Source organism: Gadus macrocephalus, chromosome 5 (genome assembly GCF_031168955.1).
Source record: "Gadus macrocephalus chromosome 5, ASM3116895v1".
Classification (NCBI taxonomy): Eukaryota; Metazoa; Chordata; class Actinopteri; order Gadiformes; family Gadidae; genus Gadus; species Gadus macrocephalus.
Window position 1 is genome coordinate 9,819,308 of NC_082386.1, and position 19,990 is coordinate 9,839,297.

Genomic DNA, 19,990 nt, shown 5'->3' on the forward strand with positions numbered 1-19,990 from the left:
TTTTATTCTATATAGATGTCTTCATTTATTTTAATCAATGTATTTTTTTAGTTGTCTGTTTCTTTGCTGCTATTACATAATATTGTTTATGCAAAATTGGTCAATTGGTACATTGCATTTCTTCTGAGGTTTGTACAGTGGTTGATTGGTTTCTAAATTATACAAGTCTTCGTTATCCAATATGTGGATTATTTAAATTATGCGTACACAGATAACTAAAGTCCTCAATAAACCAACATGAATACGGGTCCCGCTATTGTTTTGGTAAGTAGTTCTATAGGCTACAGGGCAGCAGCGACAGACATAGCCTACTACAAATACTCCTTAAGAGTTGTATTTTATTCTGTATTTCTTTGGCGAGTTGTCCTACCTAGCCTACAGGGCAGGAGCATCCTACCTTAAGACATTAATATGATTAAACAACGTCAACTTTCGAACTTTCCATCAACAAAATATTGAACATATTCATGTTCAAAGATGTGAACGAGTGGCTAACCAAATGGAAACTAATAAAATACAACCAAACCATCTATGGGTGAACGGTGCGTGAGCGTTTCGTTTCGCGCCACAAATTATCAGCGCACCTGTGATCGTTTGTCTGACGCGCGCGCATATCCACAGGGACGTAGGAAATCAGACTCTTGCGATGAAAACAAAGTGGAATTTTTACATTTTATGGAGTGTATTTTCCCTTTGTATAGGTAACTATGTAGCAGGAAAATATGATTCCCCGTCCACACGCCGTCCATCCAGACGGAAAACGATTTTCAAATCAAAAACACAACAGACAGAGACCGCCACACAGCCCGTACATGTGCTCACCACTCACAGCGAGACGGTATCGTCGGGCACCGAACTAGAGCTAATATCTAGATCGCAGGGTGCTGGGGGCCACGGGACAAGGAGTCAACCTCATTTCGCGTACCTACCAGATGTTTCTGTGACCTGTTCTAATTCGGATTTCGTCGTGCGGGTCAAAAATGTATTTTACGGACATGGCGCAAACGCCGAGGAGCTGAGGTTGGGGAGGACGTGCAAGAGCAATGGCGCCCTCGGACCTTACGGCGTCCTTCTCTTCACCTACCGGATAACGGAGTGCGACGTCCAACGTGAGGTAATGTAGTAGCTTTTTTATTTTGCTTATTTAAGTTATCTTATTCAGTCTCAATATCAAGAATCATTATCCTTCCAACAGATGTCCCTCGAGTATATCGTGTATAAATACCTGCTCCGCTATATGCCGTCTCCAAAGAGGCGCAAAGGCAGCACGCATTCATTCGCTGTAAACATCGAGTGTCGTTATCCAAGGTGAGACGGATTGGGGTTTTAACACTTTGCATGAGACAATTGGCTATTATTACGAGGGGTCATGACACCCAGTTTTATGGTGATTAATACGCATAGTGAAGTTGTGTTGGAGCGTCCACGGCCAACCTTTACCGCAAGGTGACGCTGTTTAATTCGTTATTCCCTCAAAGTTCTACAGGTTGGTTATTTGCAGTTTACTAGGCTATCTATAAATCGCATTGTTTACTTCGATTGCACCCCCATTTTCCCACCTAATAAAGTATTTTTTAGGTTATTATTAAAGTTATTGTGGAATAAGTTATCAATTGAAATAATGGCATCATCATATCTATCAGCTAATTCCGAAACTTAAAAAAGCATAGAAAGAATGAATGTTAGCCTAAAGACAAATCACTTCCCACGACATTCAAAACCTGCATTCCAATAAAATGGAACAATACAATTGGTGAATAAAAATAATCATATACAAGTGTGTTGTATGACAAGAAATGTATAATTGCACTTGGGAGTACATTGATAGCAGCACAGACGATTGTCTATCAAATAATGTTTAAAAGCTTATTTTTTTAAATTCAATAGTGATGACAACATGACCTTTAATGACCAACCTTGGGGTCGGAACCCTGCTTTGAGTTTCCTGTGTTGCATTGGGGTCACAGGAAGTGCTGACACAATCAATAGAATAGTATGACGTGTATGAGTTGGATTGAACATTTTTGCTAATCTTTAAAAATTAAATGTTTAAGGTCTTATAGATGGCCTGTATAATATAACTGACTTCCTAATGATTCATAGCCACCAGCTAACTCCTACTAATCACTTCTGAAAGACTCAAATGAGGAACCCACACAAGTGGGTCTTCAATGAGCAAGAACATCGTGGTATTTACAGTAATGACCCCTCATGATTACATTAATAACATAAATGTATCATAATAATTGTATATTATTTTACTAATTCTTGCACAGGTACCACCACGTCTATCAGTTGGCTGTGCGCCCTACCTGGCAAACTGCTATTAGTCTTAAAAAGCTAAGGGGGCGCCTTGCCGAATTCCAAATCCAGTTAATGGACGGTATGCAGACGTGTATTGAATAACATTTGAATGAAGTGCTAACCATTTTTTATGTTTGTGGGGAATTGGATTGGTATGCTACAATTGTGCTTTTATCCATTTCAGATGCATGGAACATGCCTGCCAAGTCCAAGATCTACCTTCTTGGGCAGACGGTAAATCTCCAGGTGTCTGCCTCCCAGCTGCCAGCAGGCGGAAAGGTGTACATCAGCAGCTGCTTTGCCACGCCATACAGCTCTGCGTCTCCCCTCAGATACACTCTCATTGATAACTTTGGGTATGTATTGGGGATGGAAGTTGTTCCTCACAATGTAAGCACCTTTGCCATGGACTCACGTATGTAGGGGGGTTCCTCTGGGTGGGCATCCTCAGGTGTATGTCGGGGAGCCAGAAAGACCCAGGGAGCTCTCAGTTTGTCTCCTCCCAGGACGACCAGACAGTTCGGTTCTCCTTCCGTGCCTTTCAGTTCACCGCTGACCCCAAAACTCAGGTAGAACCATCTGTTCTCAAAAGCCAAGAATGTTTCAATATCGGCTGTCAAAAAAGCCAACATCCTTTTAGAAGTTGCGTATCCTTGTTTCTCTGCTTTCTGTGTTTTTTAGATGGTTCCATTAACGTACAATTCATGGTGGCTAATGTTATATAGTTACATGGGATCTACATTTATTATACTCGATAATTTTCATCACATTTCATGCAACGTTTTGATCCGCAATTGCATATCACTTTATTGTGACGCCAGTAACCTTAGTCGTATTTCAACATGGGATTTTGCATTCAAACGCAGACATGAGACATTATGTTCACAATCCACCATGAAAGACATCATGATAATGACTTGTATATTGGCATGGTTATTGTTTCTCCATTCGACCTGGCAGTAAGAACATGGATTTCTTCACCTTTTAGGTGCAGATCCAGTGTGTATTACATGTGTCATCAGAAGGCTCAAGTGCTGTATACAAAGCTTGCACTTACGAAGACAACAGGTGTTTTTCTTTATATAGAAAAATACTGTACCAGTGAGTAATGTTAATTTCAGCTTTTGCAAATGTGATGAGCACAAGTCTGTCTTTATAGGTGGAGAGCCCTCTCTGGTGATGACTACATATGTGATTGTTGTGAATCACAATGTCTGACATCTAAATCTAAACGGGCGATGTTTGAAGGTAAGCAATTTCTTATTGTCTAATTTTCTTAATTATTTTTATTGAAAATAATTGACATTCATTAACAAGTAGTCTCCTTCTCGCATTTTGTTGCATATCTTTGTTTTATAATCAGTCATCAGGCTTCAGGAACAAAACCAACAAGTCAATCATAAAGTCATTGAACACAGCTTGTCCTTGTGGTCTGATTGCAGTGCTTTGGTTCCTTCCCTTCACACAATGAGCTTCACATTTGTAGTTGCACGGTGTGGACGATATTGAGGCCAATAGCATTGACATCCCTGCTGATCTAACCATGTTTCTTTAGGCTCCGCCAACAGTGGACCAATACGGGTCTCAACTCAGTCGCCCCGCTCAGAGGACCATTTTCCATCCGCCGTTCCCCCTCTGATTAGACCTACTGCGGAGGGGGAGCTAGAAGACATCTCGGCCTTTGAGACCAAAATGAATCAACCAGTCAATGAGCAGGGGAATCCCCAAAATCTGCTCAATACCAGGGATTTGTCTGAAACCAGTGGCAAAGAAGACCAGCGAAGCCTGGAAGATTATGAGCTAGACGACGAGCATGAGGGAGACAGTAGTGTTTGGGTTCACGGTGCCACAGCCATCGGTCGGTTGAACCAACTGGGCTTTGGCTGGGGACTGATCACAAAGGATTGGGATGGGGAAACGTCTGGCCTCTGGGATTTGGACGAGTTTGGGGAAGATGGAGTCCTGCCGTACGGAGACGAAGAAGACCTACTAGAGACGGAGGAGAGCGACAAGTCGGGATCCATGGATTGGTCAGTGACGAAGGAGGAAGATAAGGCACACAAGTTCTCTGGTGATAGGCTGGGGCTCGGTCTGCTGAAGAAAAAGAAGGTGGTGGAGTCACATGTCACTGTGGCTTCGAGGGAGACGCCCTCCAAACCCTGGGCTGATGATGGACATGAGGAAGAGGGGGGAAGAGAGAGGCATGGAGGGAGACGTGAAGAGGTTGAAGGGTATGGGTCAGACGTTGAACGGGGAAATGACAAAGCTGCACAGGGTGATGGATTGGTAGAGGCGGACGTTGGTAGGGATAAGGAAATGACTTGGTATTTCACATGGAAGTAGTGTTGGTAAATAATTCTTCACTGTTATTTTGCTTCTACCGATCTATTTCAATAAAAAAATAACACAAATGCAGTCATTTAACTTGTTTATGGCATCACTCGACTGTCGGCCTTACATTAATTTAAATCAAAAAGGATAACCAGTGCTTTGGTTAAAGGAGCATTTCACCGGTGGAGGCATGAATATGTATTGAAATTGGGTCCTATATGTAGTCGAATAATAAAATAAAATTCTAATTTGGTGCCGTCTTGACCGAGAAAAGGCAGAAAGTGACTTTTTGCGCTTGTGGATTGACGACAACAACTCCCACCATGCACCACGATGCACAGCTTCGCTGGCCACTCCCGCTGGTCTAGATCTCCGCCTATCGGACACCTCGCTGTTCCATCTACGAAGCTGATACCGCAAGACTGCTTGAAAATCATTTCACACAACATTTCTAGTGAAGAGTATTATTTGGTGAAAACGAAAACGATCCGATTTCGTTTTATGCGGTTCAGGGATATCTCCGTAAAGACGGAGTAATTTCGAAACCGCATCGAGCTGTAGAAACGCTGTAGTAAATATTGAAGGCGCTGGTTCTCCACAGAAAAAAGTGGAGCGCATCAAGCCTGCGCGCTGTATACAAACATTCAGTCACGAGGAGATTCAACCTTTTAAATTGAGCAGAAATACTTTTTAATGTACAGTTAGTAATTACATTTATCAAGGGGCTTTATTTAAAACTACAAAAATAATACAAATAAAATAAATAAAAAATGTAACGCAACTCTGACGTCCCCCAGCTGGTGGGGGGCTAATGCCATGAATCGTTAACGAATCCTAACACGAAACCGCATAGGTCCGGATAGATTTGAAACCACCTCCGAGGGTGGTTTCAGAAATGTGCGGTTTCGGGCACCGTCGCTGGCTCCGTCTGGACGGTCGGCCGAACGGACAAGACTTTGCGGTTTCACCAAAAAATCGGCTTCATGTGGACGGGGACTTAGAAGGCGAACACACGTTCACCAAGACGGGGAGACAGCGCCGGGTGACTTACGCCACTATCTGCCAATGGATCGTGGATGCCTGGGCTGATATATCAGTCTCAACTGTGGTCCAAGCTTTCACGAAGGCAGGAATAATCACTGAACTGCCAGGCAACAGCAGCGACACCGACTCGGATAATGACGATAGGGAGCCGGGCATGTTGGATGCCGTACTCGCCCAACTGTTAAATTCGGACACTGAAGAAAAATAATTCGAGGGATTCGTGGACGGGGAATGAACTGAAAAAGTGAGCTGTACGTGAACTGAACAATGTTGAGTTATGCACTAACGTTTGAATTAGCGGTATCAGACGGTTTACGTGTTTACAACTGAACAAGGCTGGGAGATATTGTTAATATGCACATTAACGTTTGAACAACGTTACCATGTGAGTGAACGGAGTTGTCAGAACGCTTAATACAGTTTGACTTTATCTGACTATTTTGTTGACATTCCGTTTAGCACAGCTCCATCTAGTCGATCCATAACGCAACCCCAGTCAAACGTTTGACTGCAGTATCTTCTATTCTATGCGCTTTATAATCCGGTGCGCGACTGCGCCCTATATGAAAACAGTTCTAAAATAGGCCATTCATTGAAGGTGCGCTTTATAATCAGGTGGGCCTTATAGTGCGGAAAATACGGTAGTCCTCGTTTGTATTTCTTTCGAAATGGTGAACTTTTGCATGGTGCCATCTTCTATGTCAGATCTAGTACCCTCCGCCATTGTACTTCAGTTTTATCAACAGCCAGTCTCGGAGGAAAAACGGACATTACGGAGAATCACATAGGAATGAATGGACTTTCGGTCGGAGACGGTTGGATCGCATACGAGAATGTACGTATGTGGAAACGATACCTAAACTTCACCATCTCTAACCTAATGAACTGATCTGTAACCAAATAAATAAATTAAACAACCTAAACTTCACCATCTCTAACCTAATGAACTGATCTGTAACCAAATAAATAAATTAAACAATCTCTAATGTGGAAATTGGAAATTTGGAAAGTGGAAATTTTCCAGCACGTACACGCGGTTAAAAAAAACAACACTAAACGCCCATCAGAGACAAAAACATTCTTGATAATAACAAGACAAGTGAGTCACGTCCATGCAGTGTCTTGTACAGAAATAGAGAATGTTTAGGACCTTTATCAAGGACCTTGATAAATTACATGAGGATACATGGCTCCCAAACTCCACACAAAACTCATCATCCACCTGAGGATATTTACTATAAAGTAATAAAGCTTTCCAAGTCAACATTGCATGTGATGATAATCTATAAATATTTTGTCCTTTTATTTTGGGCCCTTGAGATTGATTTTCTACTGATTGGTCATTCCAGGCAAGTTTAGACTGTTGCTTCATGGGACGAGTTGGCTGGGCATTGGTTCTATAGAAAATTGGTAGTTAATTCTTTATTTCTCATTGCATATGCTTACAATGCAGCCATCTAAACAAAATTCAATGAAAACATTACAGCATATTCATTGTTTTGGATCATTTATTTAATATTTAAGGAAGGGAGCAATGCTTTAAAATGTTAAATTCCAGGCCGGAGGGAGAGTTCAGCATATTGTGGCTGAATTTCAGAGTTGTCCTGAACACAGCAAGAATAGAGCCGGGTAGTTTGAACACCTTTGCTATAACAATAAACACCTGGACTGGTTACCTTTAATTTCCTAATGCTTTATCTTGTTATGGACATTCATATGTGGTTCAGATGAGGCTTCTGGGTGTTTAATAAGAAGAAATGGAAGGGGATGTTTTAGTATGCTGTCTCATCAATTGAGCACTTTGAAACACTTTTAAGTTGAATAACCCCACACTGGCAATTTGTTTAGTTTGACAACCCATAGGTTAGTTGAATGAAAGTTATTTTGGTTACATTACAACACCCAGCTCCGCTAGCCGCCCAGAGCCGTCACCAAGTAAGTGTGAATAGGACAGTCCATCCGCTGGCCTTTGGCATAGAACTTCTTCTGCAGTTTCCCCAAAGCCTCCAGGAATCCTTTCAATGGCCCCTGGGAAAAGCAGGGAAAGAGTTGGCATCTGAAACCATAATACTGGGATCATTGTATTTGTTGTACAGAGATACATTTTGGAAAAGCTAAAAAATGTTTGATTTAAAACTAGCCCTTTGAGTGAACCATCTTAACGTTATACCTTTACCTTTACCTTCCCTAACCTACTACCTAAACTGAACCATATAACCTATAACCTCCTGCCTACTAGACAGTACCTTAACCATGATCAACTTCACCATCTCTAACTTAATACCTAAACTTATCTCTAACCTTCTACCGAAATGAACTCATCTCCAATCAAGCTAGGGATCTAGGTTAATTGTTCCGACTTATTTTAAATGAAACCATGCAAGAAACTACTCGGAACTGATTTTTATTTAAGATATGTAAACGCAATCTATCAATGCTTTGTTTATCGAGAAACGAAAGCTATATAATGAATGACCGCCAGGTGGCATCGGAGTAGAGCACTTTGCTCTGCTTTCTAGTGAAACAAGGCGTTCATTGGATAAATAGCTTTCGTTTCCCCACCGATTTACCCAAATAAAAGGCAAACGGAGAACGAATCCGAGGCATCTCTCACTCTGCATCATGGATTACCGTAAGTAGCTTGCCCTTAACATTGTTTCAAAGTTAACAAGTGTTTAAGTGTTTAGAATGCAATATGTTTGATAGACCTACACTTAGATATACGCATCTAAAATGCTTATTTTTCTCTTTCTTTTAGTATGCGCAGCAGTCGTTGGTACAGTAGGTGCTGGTAAGCGATCTCTGGAAGTTGTTGCGGTGTGAAACCTGTAAAATAATTTGCTTGCAAGTCGCTAAATTAGGTTGGATATATCCAATAATATGATTTCTAATTTCATAGCCACATTATGATCATGTTGCTCAGTGTGTTTTTTCTGCTCATCTGTTACGAGGTGTTGCCGTGCTCGCTGCCCCTGTACTTCTGGGCGCCGCTGGCTTCACCGCGGCAGGAATCACCGCTGGGTCAATGGCTGCAGGCATGATGTCAGCAGCTGCCGTAGCGAACGGAGGGGCGGTGGCAGCGGGCACCACAGTGGCCGTGTTGCAGGCAGCAGGTAGGCCGATAATATGCAGCGGCTCAAAACGAACCCACCCACACATATTTTCATTTGCCTATGGGGTCTATAAAAGGGAGTTCACGCAAACAACTTTACATAGGATATTTATTTCCTTCTTAAGTTACCAAAAAACAACCAGTAACATTAAAGAATGAACGTGGGTCATCAGAAGTGAAGCAGTGTGGGTGTGTGGAGTATATGGTGCATGCATGTTGAGGTGAGGTCTAACTAGCAGCTCTGACTCAAGATAACCTGGCACAAAGAGTACAAACCAACCGAGTGGCGAGAGAATGACAAAGCAGCAGACTTTAAATTCTTTAGCACGGGTGCCCCATAGCACCAGGCTATCCCGGCTCTTTCTGCCCATTGGGCATACAGTTAGGTCATTAGGTCAGACCGCAGGCAGAGAGGTACTACTACAGATCATCACAACCCCAAACCATTCAACACAATGCAGGATCTTTTTGATAATAGCTCAGATTTTGTCTGTACATTTGTTTCTTTTTTGGGCGGGACTATAGAATATATTAATAAGCAAGGCAAACAAGTTGTTTTTTGGTGTCCCTTCGTAATTATGTCTCTCTTGGTTGTAGGTGCGGCTGGTCTGGGGGCAGTGGCTACTGCTGCAACTGCTACTGGAGGAGCAGCAGCTGCACTGGCTCTGAAAGAGGCTCTAGAATCAGCTGCAACTTAATGCTAAATGAGGAGGACCGACAATTCTAAATGTCCCCGGTCGGCGACTAGTCATTAAGGGCAAGTCGCTACTCTCACAAGAAAAAAAGAAAAGAAAATGAAAAAGAAAAAAAATATATATATAAAAAATAGAATATATATATATTTATATATATATATATATATATTTAAAAAATAATATCCCCAGAAAGTACTATAAAATAACAAGTTTGGCGCTTTTATTTAATTTTTAGTCGACCCTGGCTTGCTTCTTCCGGCTGAGTTCGTCTGGAGGTGCAAGAGGGGCTCTAGCCCCACCAGCCCCCCAATGCAATGTGTATTGGACTGGAAACATTGAAATGAGCATGCTCAGAGTGTTTCTCTGTTGAAGTGAACAGAGATTATTTTTCTTCCTGGTGGGGCTAGCCGCTAGCCCAATATGTCCATGGTGTGGACTTGGGACCGTTAAATATCCCAGGATGCATTTCGCATTTCACATTTCGCATTCCTGTTTTAAAATATCAGTGTGTAAGCTATAAAATAGGCTATATAGGAACATTTTAAAAGTATAACAAATATGGAGGCCTATTCAACATATTTGCATACTATTATTTTAAAATGAAAGGGGTTTTGTTTTACATGATTTGTTTATTGTATAAGCAGGGCCGACGGACTGCGGGGGAAAGTGAGGCAGTTGTGGGGGGGCCCAAGGCAGAGGGGGGGCCCATGGCAATAAAAAATAAATAATAATAATTCAATTATCCACCAGCCCATAGTGTGCGGAGTCGTACACGGCCACGTCGCCCCCCCCCCTCCCCCCCGTCAACAATTGTTCTCTACCCCCCCCCCCGCCGTCAACAATTCAGCGCAAGGGGCTGGTATGGGGAATTAGGGGGGGGGGGGGGGGGCATCAGTACCTCTTGTATAGGGGCCCAGGATTTGGTGCAACGGCCCTGGTGTTACCCCTTACGTTTTATTTGATGACGGCCGATAAAAAAAACGACAGTGTTACCCCTTATGTTTTATTTGATAAAAAACGACAGTGTTACCCCTTACGTTTATTTGATGACGGGCAATAAAAAAACGACAGTGTTACCCCTTATGTTTTATATGATGACTGGGAATAAAAAACGACAGTGTTACCCCTTATGTTTTATATGATGACTGGGAATAAAAAACGACAGTGTTACCCCTTATGTTTTATTAAAAAAACGACAGTGTTACCCCTTACGTTTTATATGATGACTGGGAAATAAAAAACGACAGACCCCTTATGTTTTTTTTGATGACGGCCGATAAAAAAACGAGTTTTTTTATCGGCCGTCATGTTTTATATGATAAAAAACGACAGTGTTACCCCTTATGTTATATTAAAAAAAGACAGTGTTACCCTTTATGTTTAATTTGATGACGGGCAATAAAAAACGGAAGTGTTAGCCCTTGCGTTTTATTTGATGGCGGGCAATAATTCAATTGCCAACTAGGAGGAGCTGGGGTTCGATCTAGCAACCTTTAAGATACAAGACACCGCTCTAACTCCTGAGCCATGCGGACACATACCTCACATAACCGCTTACGTTTTAATTTCTGACGTGAAATAAAAAACGACAGTGTTACCCCTTATGTTTTATTTGATATAAAACAACAGTGTTACCCCTTATGTTTTATTAAAAAACGACAGTGTTACCCCTTATGTTTTATTAAAAAACGACAGTGTTACCCCTTACGTTTTATTTGATGACGGGCAATAAAAAACGACAGTGTTACCCCTTACGTTTTATTTGATAAAAAACGACAGTGTTACCCCTTATGTTTTATTTGATAAAAAACGACAGTGTTACCCCTTATGTTTTATTTGTTAAAAAGCGACAGTGTTACCCCTTATGTTTTATTTGATGACGGCCGATAAAAAAACGACAGTGTTACCCCTTATGTTTTATTTGATAAAAAACGACAGTGTTACCCCTTATGTTTTATTTGATAAAAAACGACAGTGTTACCCCTTATGCTTTATTTGATAAAAAACGACAGTGTTACCCCTTATGTTTTATTTGATAAAAAACGACAGTGTTACCCCTTATGTTTTATTTGATAAAAAACGACAGTGTTACCCCTTACGTTTATTTGATGACGGGCAATAAAAAAACGACAGTGTTACCCCTTATGTTTTACATGATGACTGGGAATAAAAAACGACAGTGTTACCCCTTATGTTATATTAAAAAAACGACAGTGTTACCCCTTACGTTTTATATGATGACTGGGAAATAAAAAACGACAGTGTTACCCCTTATGTTTTATTTGATAAAAAACGACAGTGTTACCCCTTATGTTATATTAAAAAAAGACAGTGTTACCCTTTATGTTTTATTTGATGACGGGCAATAAAAAGCGGAAGTGTTACCCATTGCGTTTTATTTGATGGGGGACAATAATTCAATTGCCAACTAGGAGGAGCTGGGGTTCGATCTAGCAACCTTTAAGTTACAAGACACGGCTCTAACTCCTGAGCCATGCAGACACATGCCACACATAACCGCTTACGTTTTAATTTCCGACGTGAAATAAAAAACGACAGTCTTACCCCTTACGTTTTATTTGATGACGGGCAATAAAAAACGACACTGTTACCCCTTACGTTTTATTTGATAAAAAACAACAGTGTTACCCCTTATGTTTTATCAAAAAAACGACAGTGTTACCCCTTATGTTTTATTTGATAAAAAACGACAGTGTTACCCCTTATGTTTTATTTGATAAAAAAAGACAGTGTTACCCCTTATGTTTTATTTGATAAAAAACGACAGTGTTACCCGGTATGTTCTATTTAAAAAACGACAGTGTTACCCCTTACGTTTTATTTGATGACGGGCAATAAAAAACGAGTGTTACCCCTTATGTTTTATTGGATAAAAAACGACTGTGTTACCCCTTATGTTTTATTTGATAAAAAACTAGTGTTACCCCTTACGTTTTATTTGATGACAGGCAATAAAAAACGACAGTGTTACCCCTTATGTTTTATTTGATAAAAAATGACAGTGTTACCCCTTATGTTTTATTTGATAAAAAACGACAGTGTTACCCCTTACGTTTTATTTGATGACGGGCAATAAAAAACGACAGTGTTACCCCTTATGTTTTATTTGATGACGGGCAATAAAAAACGACACTGTTACCCCTTACGTTTTATTTGATAAAAAACAACAGTGTTACCCCTTATGTTTTATCAAAAAAACGACAGTGTTACCCCTTATGTTTTATTTGATAAAAAACGACAGTGTTACCCCTTATGTTTTATTTGATAAAAAAAGACAGTGTTACCCCTTATGTTTTATTTGATAAAAAACGACAGTGTTACCCGGTATGTTCTATTTAAAAAACGACAGTGTTACCCCTTACGTTTTATTTGATGACGGGCAATAAAAAACGAGTGTTACCCCTTATGTTTTATTGGATAAAAAACGACTGTGTTACCCCTTATGTTTTATTTGATAAAAAACTAGTGTTACCCCTTACGTTTTATTTGATGACAGGCAATAAAAAACGACAGTGTTACCCCTTATGTTTTATTTGATAAAAAATGACAGTGTTACCCCTTATGTTTTATTTGATAAAAAACGACAGTGTTACCCCTTACGTTTTATTTGATGACGGGCAATAAAAAACGACAGTGTTACCCCTTATGTTTTATTTGATAAAAAACGACTGTGTTACCCCTTATGTTTTATTTGATAAAAAACGACAGTGTTACCCCTTATATTTTTTTTTATGACGGCCGATAAAAAAACGAGTGTTACCCCTTATGTTTTATTTGATAAAAAACGACAGTGTTACCCCTTATGTTTTATTAAAAAAACAACAGTGTTACCCCTTTCTTTTTATTTGATGACGGGCAATAAAAGACGACAGTAATACCCCTTATGTTTTATTTGATGAAAAACGACAGTGTTACCCCTTATGTTTTCTTTCATAAAAAACGACAGTGTTACCCCTTATGTTTTATTTGATGACGGGCAATAAAAAAACAACAGTGTTACCCCTTACGTTTTATTTGATGACTGGGAATAAAAAACGACACTGTTACCCCTTACGTTTTATTTGATAAAAAACAACAGTGTTACCCCTTATGTTTTATTTGATAAAAAAAGACAGTGTTACCCCTCATGTTTTATTTGATAAAAAACGACAGTGTTACCCCTTATGTTTTTTTTTATGACGGCCGATAAAAAACGAGTGTTACCCCTTATGTTTTATTTGATAAAAAACGACAGTGTTACCCCTTATGTTTTATTTGATAAAAAACAAGTGTTACCCCTTACGTTTTATTTGATGACTGGGAATAAAAAACGACAGTGTTACCCCTTATGTTTTATTTGATAAAAAACAACAGTGTTACCCCTTATGTTTTATTAAAAAACGACAGTGTTACCCCTTACGTTTTATTTGATGACGGGCAATAAAAAACGACACTGTTACCCCTTACGTTTTATTTGATAAAAAACAACAGTGTTACCCCTTATGTTTTATTAAAAAAACGACAGTGTTACCCCTTACGTTTTATTTGATGACGGGCAATAAAAAAACAACAGTGTTACCCCTTATGTTTTATTAAAAAAACAACAGTGTTACCCCTTTCGTTTTATTTGATGACGGGCAATAAAAGACGACAGTAATACCCCTTATGTTTTATTTGATAAAAAATGACAGTGTTACCCCTTATGTTTTATTTGATAAAAAACGACAGTGTTACCCCTTATGTTTTATTTGATGACGGGCAATAAAAAAACAACAGTGTTACCCCTTACGTTTTATTTGATGACGGGCAATAGATGACGGGCAATAAAAAACGACACTGTTACCCCTTACGTTTTATTTGATAAAAAACAACAGTGTTACCCCTTATGTTTTATTAAAAAAACGACAGTGTTACCCCTTACGTTTTATTTGATGACGGGCAATAAAAAAACAACAGTGTTACCCCTTACGTTTTATTTGATGACGGGCAATAAAGAAACGACAGTGTTACCCCTTACGTTTTATTTGACAAAAAACGACAGTGTTACCCCTTATGTTTTATTTGATAAAAAGCGACAGTGTTACCCCTTACGTTTTATTTGATGACGGCCGATAAAAAAACGACAGTGTTACCCCTTATGTTTTATTTGATAAAAAACGACAGTGTTACCCCTTATGTTTTATTTGATAAAAAACGACAGTGTTACCCCTTATGCTTTATTTGATAAAAAACGAGTGTTACCCCTTATGTTTTATTTGATAAAAAACGACAGTGTTACCCCTTATGTTTTATTTGATAAAAAACGACAGTGTTACCCCGTATGTTCTATTAAAAAAACGACAGTGTTACCCCTTACGTTTTATTTGATGACGGGCAATAAAAAACGACAGTGTTACCCCTTATGTTTTATTTGATAAAAAACGACTGTGTTACCCCTTACGTTTTATTTGATAAAAAATGAGTGTTACCCCTTATGTTTTATTTGATAAAAAACGACAGTGTTACCCCTTACGTTTTATTTGATGACGGGCAATAAAAAACGAGTGTTACCCCTTATGTTTTATTTGATAAAAAACGACAGTGTTACCCCTTATGTTTTATTTGATAAAAAACGACAGTGTTACCCCTTATGTTTTCTTTCATAAAAAACGACAGTGTTACCCCTTATGTTTTATTTGATGACGGGCAATAAAAAAACAACAGTGTTACCCCTTACGTTTTATTTGATGACTGGGAATAAAAAACGACAGTTACCCCTTACGTTTTATTTGATAAAAAACAACAGTGTTACCCCTTATGTTTTATTTGATTAAAAAAAGACAGTGTTACCCCTCATGTTTTATTTGATAAAAAACGACAGTGTTACCCCTTATGTTTTTTTTTATGACGGCCGATAAAAAACGAGTGTTACCCCTTATGTTTTATTTGATAAAAAACGACAGTGTTACCCCTTATGTTTTATTTGATAAAAAACGAGTGTTACCCCTTACGTTTTATTTGATGACTGGGAATAAAAAACGACAGTGTTACCCCTTATGTTTTATTTGATAAAAAACAACAGTGTTACCCCTTATGTTTTATTAAAAAACGACAGTGTTACCCCTTACGTTTTATTTGATGACGGGCAATAAAAAACGACACTGTTACCCCTTACGTTTTATTTGATAAAAAACAACAGTGTTACCCCTTATGTTTTATTAAAAAAACGACAGTGTTACCCCTTACGTTTTATTTGATGACGGGCAATAAAAAAACAACAGTGTTACCCCTTATGTTTTATTAAAAAAACAACAGTGTTACCCCTTTCGTTTTATTTGATGACGGGCAATAAAAGACGACAGTAATACCCCTTATGTTTTATTTGATAAAAAATGACAGTGTTACCCCTTATGTTTTATTTGATAAAAAACGACAGTGTTACCCCTTATGTTTTATTTGATGACGGGCAATAAAAAAACAACAGTGTTACCCCTTACGTTTTATTTGATGACGGGCAATAGATGACGGGCAATAAAAAACGACACTGTTACCCCTTACGTTTTATTTGATAAAAAACAACAGTGTTACCCCTTATGTTTTATTAAAAAAACGACAGTGTTACCCCTTACGTTTTATTTGATGACGGGCAATAAAAAAACAACAGTGTTACCCCTTACGTTTTATTTGATGACGGGCAATAAAGAAACGACAGTGTTACCCCTTACGTTTTATTTGACAAAAAACGACAGTGTTACCCCTTATGTTTTATTTGATAAAAAGCGACAGTGTTACCCCTTACGTTTTATTTGATGACGGCCGATAAAAAAACGACAGTGTTACCCCTTATGTTTTATTTGATAAAAAACGACAGTGTTACCCCTTATGTTTTATTTGATAAAAAACGACAGTGTTACCCCTTATGCTTTATTTGATAAAAAACGAGTGTTACCCCTTATGTTTTATTTGATAAAAAACGACAGTGTTACCCCTTATGTTTTATTTGATAAAAAACGACAGTGTTACCCCGTATGTTCTATTAAAAAAACGACAGTGTTACCCCTTACGTTTTATTTGATGACGGGCAATAAAAAACGACAGTGTTACCCCTTATGTTTTATTTGATAAAAAACGACTGTGTTACCCCTTACGTTTTATTTGATAAAAAATGAGTGTTACCCCTTATGTTTTATTTGATAAAAAACGACAGTGTTACCCCTTACGTTTTATTTGATGACGGGCAATAAAAAACGAGTGTTACCCCTTATGTTTTATTTGATAAAAAACGACAGTGTTACCCCTTATGTTTTATTTGATAAAAAACGACAGTGTTACCCCTTATGTTTTATTTGATGACGGGCAATAAAAAAACAACAGTGTTACCCATTACGTTTTATTTGATAAAAAACAACAGTGTTACCCCTTATGTTTTATTTGATAAAAAAAGAGTGTTACCCCTTATGTTTTATTTGATAAAAAACGACAGTGTTACCCCTTATGTTTTATTTGATAAAAAATGACAGTGTTACCCCGTATGTTCTATTAAAAAAACGACAGTGTTACCCCTTACGTTTTATTTGATGACGGGCAATAAAAAACGACAGTGTTACCCCTTATGTTTTATTTGATAAAAAACGACTGTGTTACCCCTTATGTTTTATTTGATAAAAAACGACAGTGTTACCCCTTACGTTTTATTTGATAAAAAATGAGAGTGTTACCCCTTATGTTTTATTTGATAAAAAACGACAGTGTTACCCGTTACGTTTTATTTGATGACGGGCAATAAAAAACGAGTGTTACCTCTTATGTTTTATTTGATAAAAAACGAGTGTTACCCCTTATGTTTTATTTGATAAAAAACGACAGTGTTACCCCTTATGTTTTATTTGATAAAAAACGACAGTGTTACCCCGTATGTTCTATTAAAAAAACGACAGTGTTACCCCTTACGTTTTATTTGATGACGGGCAATAAAAAACGACAGTGTTACCCCTTATGTTTTATTTGATAAAAAACGACTGTGTTACCCCTTACGTTTTATTTGATAAAAAATGAGTGTTACCCCTTATGTTTTATTTGATAAAAAACGACAGTGTTACCCCTTACGTTTTATTTGATGACGGGCAATAAAAAACGAGTGTTACCCCTTATGTTTTATTTGATAAAAAACGACAGTGTTACCCCTTATGTTTTATTTGATAAAAAACGACAGTGTTACCCCTTATGTTTTATTTGATGACGGGCAATAAAAAAACAACAGTGTTACCCATTACGTTTTATTTGATAAAAAACAACAGTGTTACCCCTTATGTTTTATTTGATAAAAAAAGAGTGTTACCCCTTATGTTTTATTTGATAAAAAACGACAGTGTTACCCCTTATGTTTTATTTGATAAAAAATGACAGTGTTACCCCGTATGTTCTATTAAAAAAACGACAGTGTTACCCCTTACGTTTTATTTGATGACGGGCAATAAAAAACGACAGTGTTACCCCTTATGTTTTATTTGATAAAAAACGACTGTGTTACCCCTTATGTTTTATTTGATAAAAAACGACAGTGTTACCCCTTACGTTTTATTTGATAAAAAATGAGAGTGTTACCCCTTATGTTTTATTTGATAAAAAACGACAGTGTTACCCGTTACGTTTTATTTGATGACGGGCAATAAAAAACGAGTGTTACCTCTTATGTTTTATTTGATAAAAAACGACAGTGTTACCCCTTATGTTTTATTTGATAAAAAACGACAGTGTTACCCCTTATATTTTTTTTGATGACGGCCGATAAAAAAACGACAGTGTTACCCCTTATGTTTTATTTGATAAAAAACGAGTGTTACCCCTTATGTTTTATTTGATGACGGGCAATAAAAAAACAACAGTGTTACCCCTTACGTTTTATTTGATAAAAAACAACAGTGTTACCCCTTATGTTTTATTTGATAAAAAAAGACAGTGTTACCCCTCATGTTTTATTTGATAAAAAACGACAGTGTTACCCCTTATGTTTTTTTTTATGACGGCCGAAAAAAAACGACAGTGTTACCCCTTATGTTTTATTTGATAAAAAACGACTGTGTTACCCCTTATGTTTTATTTGATAAAAAACGACAGTGTTACCCCTTACGTTTTATTTGATGACTGGGAATAAAAAACGACAGTGTTACCCCTTATGTTTTATTTGATAAAAAACGACAGTGTTACCCCTTATGTTATATTAAAAAAAGACAGTGTTACCCTTTATGTTTTATTTGATGACGGGCAATAAAATACGGAAATGTTACCCCTTGCGTTTTATTTGATGGCGGTCAATAATTCAATAGACAACTAGGAGGAGCTGGGGTTCGATCTAGCAACCTTTCAGTTACAAGACACCGCTCTAACTCCTGAGCCATGCAGACACATACCGCATATAACCGCTTACGTTTTAATTTCCCACGTGAAATAAAAAACGACAGTGTTACCCCTTATGTTTTATTTGATATAAAACAAGTGTTACCCCTTATGTTTTATTAAAAAACGACAGTGTTACCCCTTACGTTTTATTTGATAAAAAACAAGTGTTACCCCTTGTTTTATCAAAAAAAACGAGTGTTACCCCTTATGTTTTATTTGATAAAAAACAAGTGTTACCCCTTACGTTTTATTTGATAAAAAACAAGTGTTACCCCTTATGTTTTATTTGATAAAAAAAGAGTGTTACCCCTTATGTTTTATTTGATAAAAAACGAGTGTTACCCCTTATGTTTTATTTGATAAAAAACGACAGTGTTACCCCGTATGTTCTATTAAAAAAACGACAGTGTTACCCCTTACGTTTTATTTGATGACGGGCAATAAAAAACGACAGTGTTACCCCTTATGTTTTATTTGATAAAAAACGACAGTGTTACCCGTTACGTTTTATTTGATGACGGGCAATAAAAAACGAGTGTTACCCCTTATGTTTTATTTGATAAAAAACGACAGTGTTACCCCTTATGTTTTATTTGATAAAAAACGACAGTGTTACCCCTTATGTTATATTAAAAAAAGACAGTGTTACCCTTTATGTTTTATTTGATGACGGGCAATAATAAACGGAAGTGTTACCCCTTGCGTTTTATTTGATGGCGGTCAATAATTCAATTGACAACTAGGAGGAGCTGGGGTTCGATCTAGCAACCTTTCAGTTACAAGACACCGCTCTAACTCCTGAGCCATGCAGACACATACCGCATATAACCGCTTACGTTTTAATTTCCCACGTGAAATAAAAAACGACAGTGTTACCCCTTATGTTTTATTTGATATAAAACAACAGTGTTACCCCTTATGTTTTATTAAAAAACGACAGTGTTACCCCTTACGTTTTATTTGATAAAAAACAAGTGTTACCCCTTGTTTTATCAAAAAAAACGAGTGTTACCCCTTATGTTTTATTTGATAAAAAACGAGTGTTACCCCTTACGTTTTATTTGATAAAAAACAACAGTGTTACCCCTTATGTTTTATTTGATAAAAAACGAGTGTTACCCCGTAT

General features: G+C 37.9%; 2 protein-coding genes across 4 annotated transcripts; both read left to right on the forward strand.

Moving 5' to 3' along the window:
* The first annotated feature begins 564 nt into the window (after positions 1 to 564).
* si:ch211-67f13.7 (uncharacterized protein LOC565426 homolog) lies at positions 565 to 4,733 on the forward strand. Of its 3 annotated transcripts, XM_060052118.1 has the most exons (8): positions 572 to 1,114; positions 1,196 to 1,308; positions 2,277 to 2,383; positions 2,489 to 2,660; positions 2,756 to 2,873; positions 3,293 to 3,372; positions 3,464 to 3,552; positions 3,860 to 4,733. In XM_060052118.1, the coding sequence occupies exons 1-8, from the start codon at positions 647 to 649 to the stop codon at positions 4,645 to 4,647; spliced, it is 1,935 nt and encodes a 644-aa protein (XP_059908101.1). In that variant the 5' UTR covers positions 572 to 646; the 3' UTR covers positions 4,648 to 4,733. The 3 variants fall into 3 exon arrangements, 2 of the variants coding, with proteins under 2 accessions (XP_059908101.1, XP_059908103.1); XR_009525762.1 differs by lacking the exon at positions 3,293 to 3,372 and having other exon boundaries at positions 565 to 1,114; positions 3,860 to 3,995; XM_060052120.1 differs by lacking the exons at positions 572 to 1,114; positions 2,277 to 2,383.
* Positions 4,734 to 8,182: 3,449 nt separating this feature from the next.
* Positions 8,183 to 9,546, forward strand: LOC132457792 (interferon alpha-inducible protein 27-like protein 2A). Its single transcript, XM_060052143.1, has 4 exons — positions 8,183 to 8,311; positions 8,438 to 8,470; positions 8,631 to 8,792; positions 9,389 to 9,546. Exons 1-4 carry the CDS (start codon positions 8,302 to 8,304, stop codon positions 9,487 to 9,489), a joined length of 306 nt encoding a protein of 101 aa, XP_059908126.1. The 5' UTR covers positions 8,183 to 8,301; the 3' UTR covers positions 9,490 to 9,546.
* Positions 9,547 to 19,990: the final 10,444 nt, after the last annotated feature.